A 21,407-nucleotide genomic window follows, 5' to 3' on the forward strand; every position below is an offset into this window, starting at 1 on the left:
GCACGTTTTTGTATTTGCCACCTTATTATTGATAACACTGCGGTCTAACTGTTAAAAGTTTATGGCAAATGTTTTTGAATAAATTTACAAGTACAGTTATAACAACAGTGTGTATACAGCATATATATAATAATAATAATAATAATATAAATAATGGGTACAGTAGTTAAATTAAATATTTTATTACGTATGACTATTTTATTATGTTGCTTTGTGTGATTTATTTTATTGTGTCCATTAATCATTGTATTTATAATACTTCTATGTTCTAATACTCTTGAAATCTAAACTAACAGTAGTCGTATGCGTATTTACAGCAGGACTTTCATACACATTAGAAACGATTGAATAAATTATTAATTTAATTAGTTATATGAACTATTCAGAGTTCCAACAATTTTGTTGACAACTATATAATATTACAAGCAATTATTAATGAAATCAAATATTTTAGTCAACTTCTAAATGAAGTTGTTAAAATTTCAGATATTTTTCTTTATAGGAAGTTAAAATACCTGTAGCCTGACGATGGTTTCGTCGTAAGTCGGTGAACGGAAGGCGTCCGGGGCTGTCCCTGCCCCATAACTTTAAAAAAAATCAAGTTTATAGTCAAATCAAACTCAAATTTTAACCAATAATAATTATTTAATATTTCACGTCTTTGTTCAGAAATTGATGTACCTAATACAAACTCTGTTAGGTGTTGACTAGTATTAATCGTTGTATCCGAAATGTATTATTGGTTTGGACTTGCCATAATATTGAAAAAATATTTGTTCAGTTAACTTAGATAAATCATCAATAATTATTATGTGTGTATATGATATTATGTATTTATTTACAATTGTATATGCAGTAATTTACGTTGACAAAATGAAATAGGCACGCAGCACACTGTTGTGAATCTTGTACAAACTATATTATATGTTCTAGTATTTATACAGCACTCACTACTCAAAGTATTTGGAGTGACATACACTAATAATACGTATATGTATAATATTCCGTAGTTACACAATTTAGTACAATAAATACAATATTTCCGTTTATTTTCGACACTGGATCATTTAGATGACTCGTGTAAGCTACACAGGCCGTATACATAGATCCGTACAGCGTTTTAAAAATGTATTATTTCTGACATTTTTTTTCTTATAGTATGAGGAAAAATCATTTGAATACAATATGACCTGCTGAACTTTTAATTTTGGAATATTGACACTTAGGTAAGTTAGAGTTGTCCGTCCCTGCTTTAGGCGACCACGTCATCAATGACGAGTCCGGTTGATTTGCGACATAAACTTGGGCACATGTCCCATTTTGTACTATGCGTATGCATTCTATTCTACTAACACAATTATAATTTCATAAATTCCGTATTACCCACCTGTGCCGCCTCACGGATCTATTTAATATTATAATGTTGTATTTTTCTTTTGCTTACTCTAGTACTCTACCAGACAACCGTTTTTAATGTCCAATATAAATTGATAAAACCATTACAAGCCTAAATGATATTGCCAGAGAATGATGTGCTATTAGCACATAATAATTTGTTTACATTGTTGGATGTACAATAATAGTATTAGCGTTCCCACGTTTTATTACGTGTGAGACTGTGTTAAAATATAATAAAAGAAAATAGAGAACATTACACTTTTAAATTTTATATGAATACACTTGTTTGTACTAGCGTAGATTAGTGTTTAGAACACCTAAAGTAATTTTCCTAAGTACCTATATATTTTTTTTAAAGAAACCGTGAGATATCGTCTTCAAAAATTAAACATTATGGACTATATACTATATTGTATTTCACTAGGTAGTGAAGATTATATTTTCGAGCTTAGATGCAAATTATTAAGTACAACAAATTATAAACTAAATCGTCGCACTCAATATTTTGTAGATTGAGAATTAGACGTTTTCCATTTAATTTATTACAGGTATGAGTGTTATAAAATAAAAATGTACGTAAAGAATTCGTAATCGTAAAAAGCAATGGAAATAGTTTAAGTGAAAATTGATAACTTTTTATGTATCTAAAAAAAAGAAGAGACGATGACCTTGTCTCTATTATATGAATAAGTGACATAACCACAGAGTCATGCACGTCTGAGCAATGTGATGAAAAAGTAAAAATAATTGTATAGACAGAGACACCAAAGAATTGTATATATATTTTGTATAAAACGTTCTTTTTTTCTTTTAAAGTTGAGTATTAGATAATATATTTGACTTTGGTAGCTAGGTGTCCTAATTTATATTTAATTTATCTTATCGTATACAAATCATTAACCTTAACTAACTTATATAGATGTGTAAAATATGTCAATAAAATGGTTTTGTACGTACAATATCTTATTTACAATACTAATTAATGACTAAATATATTTTAATGATTAATAAATAATGATTTTTACCCAACTTAATTTAAAGTTCTATCCTTACAAATTAAAAAATTTAATTTCTTGTACGTACAGTCAACTTTAGTGATTTTTAATTTATTTTAAACGTGCTCGTTGTGTTTTGAAAAGCTAATAGTATGAAAATGAAACAATTGACGTTTTGCTATACTGATTTAATTATTAATACATAGGTTTTAGAAAATTGTATGTATCTGCTTCATCACTTAATTAGCTTCACTATAATAGTAATTTGTTATGATATTGTTTTATATCCGTCCTAAAAACATAACTATTTGCTATGCTACACGCTTATTTTTTTTTAAGTTTGTATAAAAGGTAATAAAATTCAAACATCTCATGTAGCACGCATTTAGCAGGTTTTAATTTCGGTTTATAGTTAAGTTCTCGATGATTTTATCATTCGTGGTTAAATTTTGAAAATAATCAAGACATATATAATATTTAAAAAAAACTTCGATGAAAATGGCATGTAGGTATAAATACTAAATTAGTTTTTCTTTAATTTTTTTTTTGTGTATTCCATAAATTTATAAATATCTATATTGTAGTGTTAAAGCAGAGTAAATAAAAATGTATTCCAAATAAAATTAATGAATCCAACTCTAACTTATCCAATATTTGTTAATTTTCAAGATAATTATTCAATGAGATAACATTGGACATGATGTACTTTATTGGTACAGTTTGACAATTTTGAATGTTTGTTGTGTGAATCACAATTACTATAATTTATTCTACAATTGTTTGTGCGAACAACAGGTAGATTTTTTCTCTTCTTATGTAGAAATTTACATTACATATATGTTTTATTACTAGCTTTAGATAAAAATTATATTTATTATGTATGTTTTTACTAAAGAATTAATGAATGTTTATGGTTTTGTTGTAAAAAAATTTTTCATCTCAGTATGATTGTGAAGAAATAATTCTTGGATTATTTTGTGTATTATGTCATTTTAACAATTTACTATTCTTGTATGGGCGTAAGGCGTTAATTTTAACAATTTATAGATAATCTTTTAATATATCAATTCAAAAAAATATTTAACATAAATACATTTTAAAATCATATTCAACTTTTTTATTTACTATTGTACCTCCATATTTATTCCTAATATAATTTTACAAAAAAAAAAACCAAAGAAGAAACTATATTATTGCGCGTGAACAAACTCGTCTTAATAAACCGTTGTTCTTCCCTTATTCATAACAATTATGTTGGTTATGAATCGGAAAATAAAAATATTAGATATCTTTGAACCGGCTTGTCTACCTTACTATTTCTTGTCTCGGACACGTGTTCAAATAATCCATCCATGTATTAAAATAGTTTAAACCTGCGAATGACGAATCGTAGGCTGAGATATAATTGGTGGGTTTTATATATGTACTATCCAGGGTGAGTCACTAAGCATGCTCACTTCTTTTTCTTCTTCAGTAATGCTGTAACTCAAAATCTGATGGACTTTTAAATGTAGGGAGTAGGATCCTACTTAAAGACCATATTTTTTAATTATTGTTTTGTCATGTTAGTTATGTTTTGTATTGCACTCGCGCACATTTGAAAAACAGAAGTTTGTATCACCACAGTCACTCCTTAAATAATACGAACAAATTCAATAATTTGAATAAATTATCCTTGGTGTATTTAAAAATTCAAAAAATCTATTGAACGAATTCAAGGAAAAACCGGGAAATGATTAGCATATCACCATTTGTATTCGTTTACCTCAATATTTTTATAGTACTATCGAGTACATAAGTACATATTATAGCGTATTTCGTGTACATACGTAATAATAAAAGCCGTCGTCTTTCAAAACAAATAAATAAATATTAATGACAACGACGCTTCGGTTTTAGCGTTACCGTGTAGAGCCTTAAGCTTCTGCCAATATTGGGTCAGAGGGAAATCGTGTGCGATCGCGGGGCGTCGAGATTTCGACCGCAGAGAGCTTTAATGATGATGCGTTCCACCTGCAGATTTGTTAAGTACAGGTCAATTCGACGTATATAATACTTTATTATAATGCCTACATATATATATATATACTTACTGCCTCCCTACCTACTCTCGGGTCGCCGTACTAGATTTACGAAAAACAAAACTCGCATTCCTCGGCGTTATTCGACTTTCCAACTGTATTTACACACCTCTACTACTTGAGTACAACATAATGTGTGCGTGCACGACGTGTATATGCGACTTTAGGTCGTCGAAATAACTCGTTTCGCGGCTCAAGGCGTGCATATTCCCCCCTGCCCGTTCGTAAGCTTGGAATAACATCGGGGGGATGTTCCTCGGACAAATCGCTGCAACGCGTGTAATAGCGCCTTTTAGCTTACCTACATATATAAACCTAGGTACATATTATTAATATAGGTATATATATATATATACATTTGTTATAGGAATGTCACGATTTTTTTCCACGCTTTATTATTATTATTATTTGGCACGACGATTGTTGAGTATATTATATACGATCGTCGCGGTACCAATTATCATACTATTTATATATATATATATGTATTATAGTCGTCTATTATTATTATTATTATTATTATTATTATTATTATACGCACTCGGTGGTCATTATCTCGCACGACGCGTATGAAGGTCGTCGTTCGGGCGCGAAACCAGTTTTCGACGTGTGTACGACGAACGCTCGTGAATGGACCGAAACGGCGCATCGCGGCGGCGGCGGCGGACGTCCAGCCAGAGACATTGGCCGCGGCCGCCGGACACACGGACAGTTATGTCGATTGGTCCGGACGCGCCGGATGTGTGGTTGTCGATGCTCGTGTCGAATTCGCTCGATATGTCACGTATGTGACACTACAATAATATACGTACTGCAGTGTCGCTGCTGTTGTTGACGTTTTTGGTTTTTGTTGTCGCCGTTGTTGTTGTATGATGTGTCGCCGTCGTCGGCAAGTGTTCTTCTTATGCCGGTAGTGTCGCCGCGACGTCAGTGGCACTGGTGGTGGTGGTGGTGTTGTTCGTCGCTGTTGGTGGTGCCGGTGCTGTTGACGCAGTGGCCGTCGTCGCTGGATCGCGTCGTCCCGTTGCTGCTCGCATACGCACTCATGCCGCCCGATCGTGTGGCCGTTGGTGGCCGAGGCGGTTCCCGTGTCCGCGAGACGAAAAAAGCGTTGCTCGGCCGGTCGCGGTTCACGTCCGCGCAGTCACGTTCACCGTTCGCCGCCTCCACCGCCGGTTCTTCTGCTTCCGCCGTCGTCCCGATCGTGGTCAAAGGGACGGTGTCCAAGATCACCGAAAAGTTTCAGGCGCAATCCCCGCCAGCGCCACCGCCGCGTACCCTAACGCGGATACCTAAACCGCTGCGCACGGCGCCCGATCGCGGAGTGGTGGTCAAGCCGCAACCGCCGCCTTTGCCTCCGCTGCCACCGCCCGTCGTCAAGTATGAGATCAAGAGGCGACAGGAGAAACTGTTGGGCGAACTGCACCGCCGCCGGGGCGTCCCGGGCGATCAGCCGACCACCGCATCGTCGTTTTCCAGCCGACTTCTGGTCGGCGGCGGCGGCGGCGGGGACAGTGCAGTGTCTTCCGACTGCGGCAGCAGTTCCGATTCGGAGAAATCGGTCTGTTCCGGCAAACAGTCGACCGACAAGCTGGACGACAAGCCCGGCTCGCCGCACAGTTCGGGGTACGAGTCTGTCGAGGAGACGATGACGATATCCGCCTCCGCGGTACCCTATTCGTGGGTGTTCGGCGCCCCTGAACCTCACGACGGTTTCGACGGACCGTCGCAGCTGTTGTCAGTCACAGCTCCGTCAGCGCCGCCTCCGTTGTCCACGTCGTCTTCCGCGTCGTCTGACGGCTGTTGTGAAGGCGACGATGACGACGACGACGACGAAGACGACGTCCCGACGGCACCGGAAGACCGACTCGAACGGTTGGTGACGTTCGCCTCGTCCAAGTCTTGCCTCGCTTTGACGCGCTCAAAGCCGGACCAAGACGACGACGAAGACGTGCCCGTGGCGATCATTCGCCGTCATTTCGGTGGAGGAAATGACGGATCGAAGCCGGTCGCTGCCATGGCAGGATACCTGTCACCGATACCGGAGTGTTCGTCCACTGAACCGAACAGCGTGGAGACCGTTGAGGACTGTTGCGGTTACGACGACGACAAGGTTGGGACTCTGAAGCCCGTTTTGCGGCGCTATTTGAAACGTATTTTACGCGGTATTTCTTGACCAGTGACATGAACGCTGGATGAAAAAACGACGTATAATTTACAAATTATTTGCTTAAGAGTACACCGCCAACACGCCCTCTGCATAAACAGTTCGTCAAAACCGTTTCGTACGAAAAAGAACCACTCTTTGGGGGAGGAAGGGGGGCTTCAGTCACAGTTGAGAAACCAAATATATGTAAATGATACTGAAGACAATATATTTGTTTGTGTCGTAACGTTTTTATTTTTAAAAACACCATAAAATAACGCATATAAAAACAAAAATTACTTTTTTTAGACACGCCATAGTATACCGGTATTGTCTTCGATAGCGTGTATACTGTATAAGCTTGGTTTCTCAACATTGTAACTGTAGTTTAAATATTGGTTCATTTTCCCGAGAAACCGTCTTCCCATATTATAATCTAGTTGTTGGCCAACAATGTTTATCGGATGGGACTACTAGTAGCTGTTAAAATACTTCGAATTAGTATTTAAACATAATACAGTAGATTCTTTTTTGGCGAACGTCGATGTCTCGAATTGAAATCCTCTTGAAATAATTATCATTACAATAAAACTAAACATATCGAACTTTCTTCTGTTCTCTTTGAGTTTCGATGTACGAGTGTTTATACTGTAGTACTAAATTAATTTTCGTTTATTTCAAAATGCACTTTTACTGGTGTTTCTAAAAATATACGATAAAAAATGTATAAACATAAGATAAGAAGCGAACGAATTCTAAAATGTATTCAAAAATGTATACTAGGACTTCTGAAAGTATATATTTTCTCTTTCGCTAATCAGTCTTAATTGAACAAAAATAGACCCGCTTTCAACAGAAGATTTAAAATATTAAATTTCTTCAGAATTGCCTATATCAAACTCCTTAAAAAGCGGGTGTGAGACTTAATGTCTATTCTTCTCGCACGTGTATAGTATAAAAAAAGATTTCGTTTGTTGGCATGTTGCCCGCAACCAATACATAATACGGTTAACATTTTTTTTCTTGCACTCTATTGACCTATAGTGTCTAAATATTCGGTGAACGTTCGCTTTTTGCTAATAATATATATAATAGTACACACAAAATACTGCGGACTTTTAAAAAGCATGTTTCTGCGCGTTGGAGGCATCTCGACACGTATAATATTATAATTTATAGTGCGCCTCGAGTCTAGGAAATCGTAATATTATTTATAATTTTTGACAACAGCTTTTCAACGCCTAACCGTGAACTCGTATTCTAAAACTAGTTTCGAGTGTAGTCTTGGAATTTTGTAGTACAAGTGTACAACCCATGACTGCAGTGTTCATCAGGTTTAAAATATTTGATGAAATTTGTGTTGGCATGTACGTAGAAAAGAATATTACTAGACATATGACGGGACATATGCACCGCGCACATCATTGCAATTTGCAGCACTACCTGCACCCCCTCGTCAATCCACAATTATATGCTATTTTCCGTCGCGCCATAAATGCATTCCTAAGCCACGATTTTTTTTTTTGGGTCATCGAAATGTTTATATTTGCTCTCCTTGTATATGATACCTCGCTGCAAAAAAATACGCACAACATGTTGACGGAAACGCAAACATAATAATAATAATATATTATTCTATACGCGTGCATATTGGTATTGGTGTCCGTTGTTATTTTTTATCGATTCGCGTGCCAGAACAAATATGCAATTTCCCGTTATGCCGCATCGGCTGGATTAATCTGGACAAAATAAAAAATACAAACTGGTTTGCCGGTCTGGTTAAAAGACGTGCACCACTATAATAACACAGAAGAGGCGGCCGTCGTTTGTAATTTATTCACAGCTCGTACCGTGAAAACACATATTTTACAATATATAGGGTAAAATGCAATAATCGTATAACGTATGTGCAAGGCATATAACGGGGCTGGCGTGTGTGTGTTGTTAGACGGAATGCAAATAATTGTGCTGGACGGTCGTCCGACTGCAACGCCAATTTCGTATGTACATAAAATATAAACGTTTAGGTTGAGAGCATTCGGTAATGCGGGAAAAGGCATCGTTAAAATAAAAACTCTCATGGTCGATCGATTTGTTATTGGATAAGTTTGGTCGGGTAAATCTTTCATAACGATTCGAATGGTAAATCGCCGATTTAATATTACATAATTTACTGTCGAAGAGGAAAGGTATAACCTACACCTGCGTATTAAAACTAATAGCGGTTTTCGACGTTTTCTCGTAGAAATAAATAATAATATTATTTTCTTATTGCTATTGTAGGGTATCGCACATGCGTATCCCCCATTACATTATATGTTTATTATTATTTATTTATTTATTTATTTAGTAGCTCAAAATTGAAATTTTAACTTCGAATTTTGCGTAATACTTTTAACACGCACTATAAAATCAAACGAATAAATCACAAAAATATAAAATACCTGCTTGTGAGTGTTTTGTTTTTTTAACGTCCTATAGGCGCTGACTCTTTTGACAGGTATTTATAAAAAAAAAAAAACAATTAAAAAGCCAAGTCAAGTGTGCATATTTTACTATTATCGCTTATTCCATTATCCGTATCGTTTTAATCATTTCATATGACTGCATTAAATAATTATGTTTTGCCATAAATAACATTGAAACACTACCATTACGATATTCAACAAATAGCCCTTTGTGATTTACTAATAGTCATACAATATTAATGTAGGCTGTATTGTACCACCACACACGGACACGATGTACCTACACCACGCACCCGTCGCACATTCATTGCATCGACTACCGTTTGAACAAACTATTTATGATAATCGATAAAAATAAATATTAGTGCTGTTTCACAGTTAACTATTGAAGTAACGAAATTCATAATATGTATAATAATCAATTCTAAGCCATGTGAATGTACTAGTACAACACAGATCACAGTGTCAACGACATTTTAAAGTATGTCCATAGAATTATTAGAAATGTACTATTATACAACTAATCGATTTGTAAAATATATTATAATTTTGATTGCAAAAATATAATAATACGAACCTATTATGCTGCATTTACACCCAATTATTTGAATTTGAAAATTGATACACACAGAGTGGTTCACCAAGCATGATCACCCCCCCCCTTTTTATCTTCAATAATGCAGCTGTTCGATACCTGATTTTTGAAATTTTAAATATACTTTATTTTTGAATTATTGAGATTTTTTGTACTGCTTAAAGAGTGTCCTTTTTTCCTTTAGATACAAAACTTCTTTTTTCAAAATGAGAATACCCTTTTTCAACTGTGCATTGGTACAGCTGATAATTTTTCTGAAAATGTTAACGTATCAGAATCAAAATTAGTAGGTATACGAGTAGTTTTTGAGTTATTTTACTTTGTGTTCTAAGGATTATAGTCCTTAAAAATGGCTTTACAAAAATATAAAATAAACGTAAAATTTAATCTAGTATTTGTTTTACAAATTATTAATGTTGATAGATTAATATTAATGATTAAAAAGTACGAATCATCAAAGCCGCTATATCTTATAAACCTATTACCATGGACAAGATAAGAATCCTTGGAACACAATGCTAAATAACTCAAAAACTACCCTATTCTAATTTTGATTCTCATACGTCAACATTTTCAGAAAAATTATCCATTGTATAATTTACAGTTGAAAAGGGGTGTTGTCATTTGAAAAAAACAAAAGTACCTATTTCCACAGGACGAACGTAGTACAAAAAATCTCGCAATTTGAAAATACGTTCTTAAAGTATAATTAAAAATTCCAAAAATCAGATTTAGAATAACTTCGTTGTTGAAGAAAAAAAGTTGGCGGACATGCTTGGTGAATCCCGTTGTAAATGAAAATGATATATTTCGATTTCTGCTCTATACAATGCCGAGTAGAAAACAATAAAATTATAGAAATATTTTCGTTGCTGAAATTGACTCTAAATGTTGTGTTCACTGGTTGTTTACATTATTCGGTTTACGACTGATTACGAGTACCGACTACCGACGTGAGCCCAGTGATAAGCATTAAGCTGTAGCTATAAAAAAACATACACATATACATGTAAATTTATAACTTCGGAGTAAGATATGAGACCTCTCATCAGTTATACAAAATATCATTTAAAAGTTAAAATACTCGTTGCTAATATATATTTATAAATACGTGTAAATCGTGTTATGTGGTGTTTAATGGATGTACTTAATTTTTATAACGTTGATAAATTACGTATATGTTGTGTTTACTACAGTTGTTTAGTATGCTTAACAATACGAATGGAACATTCGTACGGTACACAGCGAGTGCAGTGAATATGCAATTGCCAAAGATAGATTAAAACTTTATTGGTGGGTAGCGAATAACGATAAGACACAATTTAAAGAGACATGAGCAGTTTGAATTCTTCAGTTATATAGCTATATTGTTCTTGACATTTTTTTACACAAAATGATAGTCGTTCTTTCCAATACATAACTAATAATAATATATTCTTCCCATGCGTGTAGCCGTGTAGGTTTGATTAATTTATTTTTCCATGTGCCACGTGTCTTTACGACGATAAAATATTTTATAGCAAGTTCTGCAATTGTAACAGTTTAATGAACGATATTTGAACCTTATAAATTACATTTTCAGTAAACTACTTAGTTTGGAATGAAGGTTAAAACACTAAAATATTAATGTAATGTTCAAATCAGAATTTAAGTTAAATGGTATAATATAGTTCGCCTTATATTTGTTTATTTATGAGGCTGTCTAAATAATTCACATGTATTAATTACACATAATTTATATTTTAAATTTTAATCTAATATTAAAAATGGTATTATAATGACGTTAAAAATTGAATTGCTGTTTCACAAGATTATTGACTCAATATTTCTTGCCCACCATTATTTAAATAAATACCTACATATTTTTATACTTCACTATTGGTATGGTAAATATTAATACAATATTATTATTTATTTTAATTTGGTTTTGTACCTAATGATATATCTACTTATTAAGAAAGTCGGACAGGATATGCAGAGACCTGATTTTGAGCACTTGGCCCACTTCATTCACTTCGGTTCATGATTGAAGTGTGTTATTAATTATTCTATTTGAATGAAATGATAAAAAGTGGTCGTAAAAAAACAGAATTCAGTTTATTATTGCATTTATGGGAGTATCCGATATGTGATTACCTATTTAAATGTTTAAAGTTACTCGTAACAAGAATTAATGAATCATGCTAACGATTAAAACATTTTAAATATTTATTGAGTGCAATTATAATTCGTATTAGAATGTTAAAAAGTTTTGAATTTTAATATGTACATAGAGCTATTAATTAAGTTGTTCAAATATAAATATAAAAACATTTCAAATAGGTACTTCCCTGTTATTTTATCGTTTTAAATAATTAAGGTTAAAATAACTACGGTCAATCGTTTAAATAATCGGGCCTAAAAAGTAAAACTTGTTTCGTAAAAAAAAATATTTTTTAAAATATTCAATTCCACTGATAATATGTAAAACAATTATTTAAAAAAAATTAGGATGATAATTTTCAAAAGTTTTACTTTTAGTTAGAATAATTAATGGTTTATTCAAATTTCAATCATGTCTTCGAAATAAAATTTCATAATAAATATTTTTTTCAATTAGCTTATATAACATAATGAAATAGAAAAATAAATAAAATGTACAAGGTTATAAAAGTTTAGTCTGAAAATGATTTTTTGGGTCATCTTAAATAAATAATTAGTGAATATATACCTACTCTAGGAAAAATTATCGTAATTTATCTATTTTTATTTCATTTTTAATCCGTTTGTAATTTTTCTTACGCGGCGAATAGGTACTTTAACTTATCAAAAAATATTTAAAAATCAATACATTTCCCATAATCTCAAAACGTATAATATAGTAAAACAATATTTGTTATGATATGCTTGAATTCACAAAAACATTAAGTACATATTTAATTTGCCTAGGTCCTAGATAAGACTAATATAAATTATACATGTTCAAAATATTTGTTTTACTTCACTGAAAATAGTTGACTAAGACATAGGTTTATTTATTTAAAACTTTAAAATTTTAATAATTTTAAATCATAAAATAAATAAAACGTTTTTTTAAGTACCTATTTTCTCATTGATTATTTGTGCAATTTAATTTCTGTCTCTTTTGTTATTATTATTATGCTACGATTTTATTATATTTTGATGTAAACAATATAATCATGTGTATTTAACATATTTATTTTAAATATGTATTTTATACCTCCAAATACTATTTAAGTACCAAAATTTAATTGAAAATCTTATCTCTCATTGTGAAACATGTGTGAGAAAAGTACTTTTAGAGTCTAAAAATATTTAATCACACGAATATTATTTTTTATCTAATGCCAGCTTATATCATACGAATATAAATGTACACATACATTATTCAGTGTACATTAAATATATTCTGTTATACTATGCATTTTGTAACCAGATTCATTTTTTTTCGGTTCTAATAATGTACTTAATGACTTACATTTTTTCTGACGTATAACATTAATTATAATATTGTACCTATTCGTTTATATAAATGTGGTATGGTGTGTCATTGTTATCGATGTGGTTTAACGTCGTTGGTTTAAAAGATTAAAAGATTTTTGTTGTACAAAAATATCACGAATACTTCTTGATACAGGTTTAAAATAATAAATGTCAAACAAATTATCACGTAGTACACTACAAAATAACTAATATTACTTTGTTCACATTGTCACACATAATATATGTGTGTTTGAAACAATATGTGTAATTGTCGTTTAACTTCTATTTATTTATTTATTTTTATCAGATATTTTTCCGTGCCAATGTCTTACAAACTCTCGAATCACTGCGAGACGAAAAGTTGTCGGGCGTCTTTACTCAGTTACAAGCTCGTTGTCGTGGATATCTTGCTCGAAAAGACTACGCTAAACGAAAAGTTAACGATATTGCTGTACGGTGCATACAGCGGAATGTTAAAAAGTTCATGGTCGTAAGAGACTGGCCATGGTGGCGGCTGTTGGTCAGAATCACACCTTTGCTCAACGTCCACCGGACCGAATTTGAACTGAAACAAAAATCTGTGAGTACCTACCGTTCGCCGAAAATGTTATTTTTCACCTGTGAATTATTATATTATTCGGAATCGTCGTTCATGTTCTAGGACGAACTGGAGCAACTGAGAAATAAAGTGGACAAGTTGGAGCAGGAACGATCGCAGTTGAAAATGGATAACGATAGACTCGAACAGAGAGTAAGTAGTACATTTTTTAAACTTTTCGATCATGTATTTTTTTGCATTAGAGTATTTGTCGTTTGGTAATTGGTCTCTGGCCAAACGCATTTAATTTCCTCTCCCGGGGCCGGTCTATTTTTATGCGACCGATATTTTAAGACGAGACCGCGTATAACAACAATAGACGAAATCTTGTTTCATTCAACTGACCGACACTTCCCCAAACATTGCTCATAAAACGTTCTCATACATTCCCGTAACAACAATGTTCACTCCGGCTTTAATGAGAAGACGACACGGCTTAACGCCGTCGCGATCGGTTTCGCGTTCTTTATCACCGTTATCATACCGGTCTTGTCACTCCACCACAGAACATAGGTCAGAATTTAACGCTAAACTTCTCGAACTCCTCCACGAGAATAAGGTCCAAAGGCTGCCATTTCAGTTTTTAGTAAGTTACATGCGTTTAAAATGTGTTGTTGCGTTTGTGTTTCTAGTTGGCGGAAACAACTGGTGACTTAGCGGAGGAACATTCCACAGTAACTATGGTGTCCGAGCGGTTACAGTTTGAATCGGCCGAAAGACAACGCCTAGAAAAAGAACTACAGGAGACACAGACCGTTAAGACCCGACTTGCTGAAACTAATGAACAATTAGAAATGCAACTGCTGTGCATGAGGTCCACTGATCCTTCGTTGATGTCATCGTCGTCCTCCGTAGCCGGAACAATGAGTGATGACGATAGTGCAGTAGTGAATAGTGATAAGGGTGACCAGTATTACAGACGACGATATGAACGCGTTTGTCGTGAATTGGAGTACGCTAAGAAGCGATTACAACAACAGCACAATGACGACATGGAGCAACTATTGGCTATGAAAAAACAGCTTGAAAAAAAAGTGAGTATTAATACATTTGATTTATTTTTCATCTACGTCTATAATTATGACAAAATATTATAAATATTATAGTAATAAAATAATTATATTTTATTTGCGTATACTGTACCTACATCGCTCATTAATAATAATAATGATAATTTTTAAGCTGGCTGGTGTTTACGAAGATGTAGAAGAACAACGTCAAATTGTTGCCCAATGGAAACGAAAAGTTAATAAGCTAAATTCCGAATCAAACGACCTCAAACTTATGTTAGAAGAAAGCAACTCAAGAAATAATTTACTCGAAAAGAAACAAAAGAAGTAAGTACAGAAATATTTTCTTACGTAAACATTTAAAGAAATAAAATTAGACATTAAGTGTCATGTACCTATAATATGTGATAATGTAATTCCATAGATTAAAATTACAATGCCGACACCTGTATGTTAGACAAATGATTTATTCATAAAAAGTGTGTAGATTAAATATTAATTAGTCGAGTTCTTATCGGATTAACGGTACAAACAATTTCGCGTGATTCAATTTAATTGTACGACATATTTGACTGTGTAATATTGTACGATTAATATGAACAACTATTTTAGATTCGATACAGAGTTGCATTCATTACAAGAGGAATTAAAAAAAGAAAAAGCTCAAAGGGAAAAAATTACCAGAGAAAAAGACATGGCTATGTCAGATAAATTTTCAATGGAGCAAACCTTAAGTGTAAGTCTTCTGGGAAAGCACATACAAATCAAATCAACTTATGCATTTTTTTTTAAATTTCAGAGTGTTAAATTGGAATTGGAGCTTAAGGAACAGAAAGTCGTCGGTTTGAATCGCGAGCTTCAGGAATTGACGTTTAGCGGCAACACCGAAGAAGAAGTCGCAGCACTCAAGCGATCCAAACACCAGCTGGAGAGTAAACTCAAAGACCAAGAAGAAGAACTGGATGATCTTGCCGGACAGGTGCAGTTACTGGAGCAGGTGAAAACTCGCCTGGAGATGGGACTTGAACAGGAGCGAAAGGAACATCGACGAGAGTTGGCTCAACGTGAACAAGAGAACGAGGAGACTCGGTGTTCGGCGGCGAAAAAAATCAAGGCGCTGGAATGCGAGATCGAAAACGAGCACGAAGAGAGGACGGCGCTGATCCGGGAGCGACATGACCTAGAGAGGCGGCTGGTGGACTCCGAAGACAGGGAACGATGTCGGAGCATGAACGACCAGGAAACGATTTCCCGGCTCCGGCGGGACATGAAGAAGCTTAAAGCGTTGCTTAGGGATGCCCAGACTGTGCAAGAACAACGGAGTGACAGCCAGGCGAACCGCATAGCTATGCGGCAGTTGAGGAATCAACTGGAGGACGCGGAGAGCGCCAGAGACTCGGCGCTCAAGGCCCGGACCCTGGCTGAAACTGATCTGGCCGAGGTGACTGCTTCGTTGGACGAAGCGCAGGCGGCCAAACGTACGGCCGAAGAGCGCGCAGCCGGTCTGGCGCGGGACAAGAACCACCTGCAGGGCCAGCTGGACGAGAACGAAGAGGAGCTGGCCGAGGTACTGAAGAAGTACCGGGGTACGGTGCAACAGCTGAGCGCCGAACAGACCGTGCAACAGGAACAGGCAAGTCGCATTGCCGAGCTGGACACGGACCGGGCCAACTTGCAGGAGCGACTGGCTGAGCTGACGTTCCGGTTGGACAACATGGAGACGCACGGCGACCCGGCCGGATCGCTGAACCTGAAGCGGCTGCAGCTCCGCGTCACCGAGCTCGAGTCCAAGCTGCAGCTAGAACTGACCACCAGAACCCGACTGGAGGTGCAGATAGCCCGGCTGAAGGAGACCGTCGAACGGTTAGAGTCCGAACGAGAGACGGCCCAGTGCAAGGAGAACGCAGCACAGGAGACGGTGCGCAAAATGCAGAGGTCGTTGCGGGAGGCCCGGGAGTCGATGGCCGAGAGGGAGTCCCGAGAGTCGGCGGACGTCAACCGCAAGCGGGCGCTGGAAAAGCGAGCCGAACAAGCAGAGTCGGAAGTGAACACCGTCAAGTCCGATCTGGCACTGGCGCTGCAGCGCATCGACGATCTGCAAGCCGCCATGACCGGCGATCTGGATGACGATGACGATGACGAGTTCCGGTCGAGCAGCGATGACGACGACGACGACGACGACGACGACGGCGGAGACGGCGACAGCGACGATTCGGTAACCACATTCTTGGCCAACCAGGGCGCGAGAAACACCACGATCCTGACACAGCAGCAAAAAGTGAGTGGACGCGTTTTTCATTTGATCACCTAGAACTCGGAATGTACCTATACATAACCTTCATAACGTTCCGTGTTAAATTTTTTTTAATTATATCATAACTGCAGTTTTTATATTTTTCATATCCTATTGTTTCTTATCCGGGCTCTCTAGCCTTTCACTTCAAATATTAAAACTGTAAACTTATCTCCAAGAGATTTTAAAGGATTCTTGTGTTAGAAATTTTAAATACAACGACTTTCCAAATTATTATTGTTGAAAAAAGTTATGTGCTGCAGGGCGTTGAATGTTGATTTATAAAATGAAAGTTGAAACATGTGTGTTTATTTACGTGTGTTATTATTGTTTGTTGCAGAACGTGGATTCGAATAATTGATGACTAGTAAATTTCCTGAAGAGTTTGCACCAAAGTATTATTTAAATACAATTTTATTATAAATCATGTATGTAAAACAGTTACTTAATAGTTAATTGTGAGTTAAATTATTATTATTATTATTATTATTATTATTATTTATACCTATTTATATTTAAGCGCCCTATACATAAATACGATTGTGATTTACTGATTTTTACTACCCTCTGTAGCTCTCTAATTACTTAATTATTCCCTTTCCCAGTGTCTTCCATCAATCGTATGGGCGAACGCACTCGTGGCCAAAATCTTATTCGTTAATAACCGTCCACCGACGCAATAAAAGATTTTTATGTTCACTGACCTATTTATAATCTTTTGTACTGATTTTACAAAATTTGTATTGTATTATGTAATAAAATGTTATCATTTTTTTTTCTTATTATCATGTGTATTACTGCGTTTACGTGTCCTCCCCGAATCATTCACTATCAAGTATCGGTTACTATTTTCCCAAATAGAGTGGGTGCCTGCTCAAAGAAAAACATAGATACTAGCAGTGCGCTTATGATTTGTTGATGGTTTAGTGTTGATGACAAATCGATTTATATGTATCTCAAACTCAACCAAATACAAACTACATATCTATTAACAGATAATTGCAAATTCCAGTTGACTTTGGTGTACTATTATACTATGTTTCTTTTCAATGTAGGGCACCAGGCACCAACTACCAGGTAACCGCGTATGAAAAAACTCCACGAGTTTTGAAGTATTAAAAAACGAAGAATTTGAAAAGTTGCAAGCCATCAAAATGTTTCAATAATTTATTACCTACCGAATATTTACTAAATTAAGTAGAGAATTGTGTAAATATTAAAATTACATTTTTTTAACATTTCAATTTTTTTTTTAAATTTGAAGATTACGTTAAATTGTATGTCATATTTTTGTTGAATTTTAAGCTCACGTGTTTTTGTGATTGTATTTAGTTTTTAATAAATGCTGTCATTAAAAACTAATAAAGACAACGAAAAAAAAAATAAAATCTGTATAGGCCAAAATTGATTTAATTGATTTTAAAACTAACTACCTATGGTAGTTCTGTAATAATTTGGATTTTATAACCTGCAAAAGACACATGAAAAGAAAAAATATATAAAAATCTTTTTATGTAACTTCTGACAAATTTAGATGAGCTATTTAAAGTCACTTGCTGTTGAAAACGATTACTAATATTATACTTTTAGTAACTACTGACATGGTTTAGACAAGCCCCCACATCAAATTTTGGGTCCTATACAAAACTTTCAATAAAATATAACCCATTACAAGCGATACGAGTGTCCCATACACGATTTCTACTTAATGTCTTAACATAATATTATAAATTATAATATACATTTACATCATAAAATATTATTTAATATAAAATAAGTACTTTAGGTCCGACAGCCCCCCCCCCCCTTTGTGGATAGAAAACAGCGGGTATAATAGTGGTAGTTCAGAGTAATATTAGGTCCTAGTTATATAGTATATCAGTTATTGGGAGTATTGGTAAACCTTTCAGTAGATAAAATTCATTTGAATATTTGATAAATTGTTGTTTTTTGTATGTGCGCACTAAATCACAAATGGAATCAATATAAATTATATTTTGATATAGGATTTTCCCTTAGGTTTTTTAGGACTCTAGCCCCTTTTAGTTTTTACTATTCAATCCTAGTTACGTCCGTGGAAATGTACCATTATTGTATTTTTATCTTTTCAAGACAGTATCATCAGTTTAACAACTTATAATATATTTTTCCCCCGTGTAAGAACTAACATAAGTAAGTTCCTATTTTTATAGTTTAGGAACCTACATAATATATATTTTTTTCCGTGTAGGAATATTAGGAACTAACAAAGTATTATGTATTTTTTTACAATAGGTCTCGTGTATGAACTTAAATTTTGCCGTTCAACACTGAATTATTGGTTACAAAATAATACTTTTTTATGATAGATATATTAACCAGTTGATGGGGACTGTTTGCACATGACGTGGCTCCCATGCAGCAACATTTATTGCCAAAAAATAAATTACATCTTCGTGGATGAAGGGGAAACAGTACCCCCTCATTGGTTCTTATAGACCACCTTTCGTTAAATAACAATAATAATACATTTTTTCTATCACCATACAAACTCGATCTTTCCTCGCCCCTTCTCAGGCTGGCTGTAACCCGTCACTACAAAAGAATATATAATAATATAATACAATACGAAACAAATACAAAATTGGATAAAAACAGCGCCATCTATGTCGTAAATTTTAATTTAAACGCCCTCGTAAATTACCCGCGACTGAAAATTGTTTTGGTCGCTAGAAGACGCTCGTGTATTCATTTTTTTTATTCAGTTTTTACTAAAGTCATTTGACTAGTGCCTCCATTGAGCTGTGCATAACTTAGCAAATGAGTGAACGAAAGTTTAAATTAGTGTAATATCGAGTTAAGGGTAGTATAGATACATTTTATAACGCTCAGGGGACAATTGCTCAGAAGTTTAAACTCATACTAAAAGTGACGAATTTCGTAGATCAATAAAAAACTATATTTTTACAATGAAATGTGGTTTATTTTTTATTTTTTGTGTATGGATAAGTAGTCGAAATAATTACTTGGTATTCAACTTTTGCCACTTCTGATAGAAAATTGAACGTGCTGTTGCTTTTTAGAGGTCAAGATAGAAAATTCCCTGCACTATTTGTCCAAAAACAAAATTAATACCGCAAAACCAGATTTTAACCAAATTTGATCTTGTTTTTTGGTGGTAACTCAAAAATGATTTAAACAAATAACAGTAGATACCTGCAATTTTACACGATTTTGAATTAAGTTATTTTTTAATTTTTAAAGAGTAAAAATATTGGTACATAAAATACCTGAGTGCTGAGTTACATACACATTGAAAAATACGATGAACATAAGGATTTTTTAGGTTTTGCTTTGTGATTGAAACAACAGATTCAGTAATCACAAATAAAAAAAATGTTTTGCTATGCAGAATACTCAAAAATAATTTATTAGCAAGTATTAAAAATAAATAACCATATCTTATAATTAAAGGATGATACACGTATATAGGTGATAAAAAAATAAATATCATATTTGTGTATTTTACTTATTGATGATAACCATCAATAAGAAAACTTTTACTAAGTATTAAAATCATGAGTTAGATGTGCCACAGCCGTTGCACCTAAGTCCCTCTTGGGAATGCACAAAAAAAAATCAAGTTTGGGCTGCTATAGAGTCACAATGCTGCCTCGTCTCTACAAAGTCCTTGAGTTTGGCCACGATCGTCGACCACGAACTGTTTCTTTCGACCTGAAAAACATTAAATATAGATGGAGTGTAACAAGAGGGTGGCATACTGACACGATAGGAAAAAAAGCGACGGACCCAACAATAAGGGGCCCCAAAAAATATGATGGAAACAATTTTAAAAATTAATTACGATTTCGTTTTAGTAAGATTATTTTCTTGTTGTAATCTACATTGTAGAACTATAATAAAAAATGTTATACTGTTTTACAAGCATCTTATCCATACTAACTTCGTCAGATTCAGGACTTTTGAAAGAAGTTAAAAAGTTTATTCTCAAATACAAAATATTTAAAATGTCAGAAACATTAACGAGTGTAATAATTACGATTGTAATTCGCGGAAATAAAAGACAAAATATTGCACATATAACTAATATAATGAAACTATATCATATTATAATGTATTGCATACATAATTTATAGTTAATATTTATTTATTTTTGATAGTTATTTTTTTAAACATTTTTTAATTTCATGAATGTCTGATAAAATTAATATTATTTTTCGAGGGGATGGGGTCCATAAAATTTAAGGCCCGTTGATCTTACAGTAAATCCTAGTTACGCCACTGATCGCATGACTATATAATATATATGTTCCATTAATGTGTACATTGCCCGGTCAATG

The 21,407-nt window shown here is 34.4% G+C and overlaps 2 protein-coding genes across 5 annotated transcripts in view; one reads left to right on the forward strand and one right to left on the reverse strand.

The window, feature by feature from the left end:
- The window catches only part of LOC111038024 (unconventional myosin-XVIIIa), a 54,116-nt gene extending 35,958 nt beyond the window's left edge, over positions 1 to 18,158 (forward strand). For 2 of the 3 annotated variants that reach the window (XM_022320948.1, XM_022320949.1), the window contains 7 exons: positions 13,474 to 13,746; positions 13,828 to 13,917; positions 14,397 to 14,798; positions 14,947 to 15,101; positions 15,387 to 15,510; positions 15,574 to 17,052; positions 17,408 to 17,852. In XM_022320948.1, the coding sequence (XP_022176640.1) occupies positions 13,474 to 13,746; positions 13,828 to 13,917; positions 14,397 to 14,798; positions 14,947 to 15,101; positions 15,387 to 15,510; positions 15,574 to 17,052; positions 17,408 to 17,428 (2,544 nt within the window). In that variant the 3' untranslated portion in view covers positions 17,429 to 17,852. Of the gene's footprint in view, positions 1 to 13,473; positions 13,747 to 13,827; positions 13,918 to 14,396; positions 14,799 to 14,946; positions 15,102 to 15,386; positions 15,511 to 15,573; positions 17,053 to 17,407; positions 17,853 to 18,122 lie in introns of those variants that run through there. The other variant, XM_022320947.1, reaches the window with a different exon arrangement.
- Positions 18,159 to 20,451: 2,293 nt separating this feature from the next.
- LOC111038016 (Fanconi anemia group J protein homolog) overlaps positions 20,452 to 21,407 on the reverse strand; it is a 50,109-nt gene continuing 49,153 nt past the window's right edge. For both annotated transcript variants that reach the window (XM_022320931.1, XM_022320932.1), the window contains one exon: positions 20,452 to 20,781. In XM_022320931.1, the coding sequence (XP_022176623.1) occupies positions 20,686 to 20,781 (96 nt within the window). In that variant the 3' untranslated portion in view covers positions 20,452 to 20,685. The remainder of the gene's footprint in view (positions 20,782 to 21,407) is intronic.

The sequence above is a fragment of the Myzus persicae genome, unplaced genomic scaffold (genome assembly GCF_001856785.1).
Source record: "Myzus persicae strain clone G006 unplaced genomic scaffold, MPER_G0061.0, whole genome shotgun sequence".
Taxonomy (NCBI): Eukaryota; Metazoa; Arthropoda; class Insecta; order Hemiptera; family Aphididae; genus Myzus; species Myzus persicae.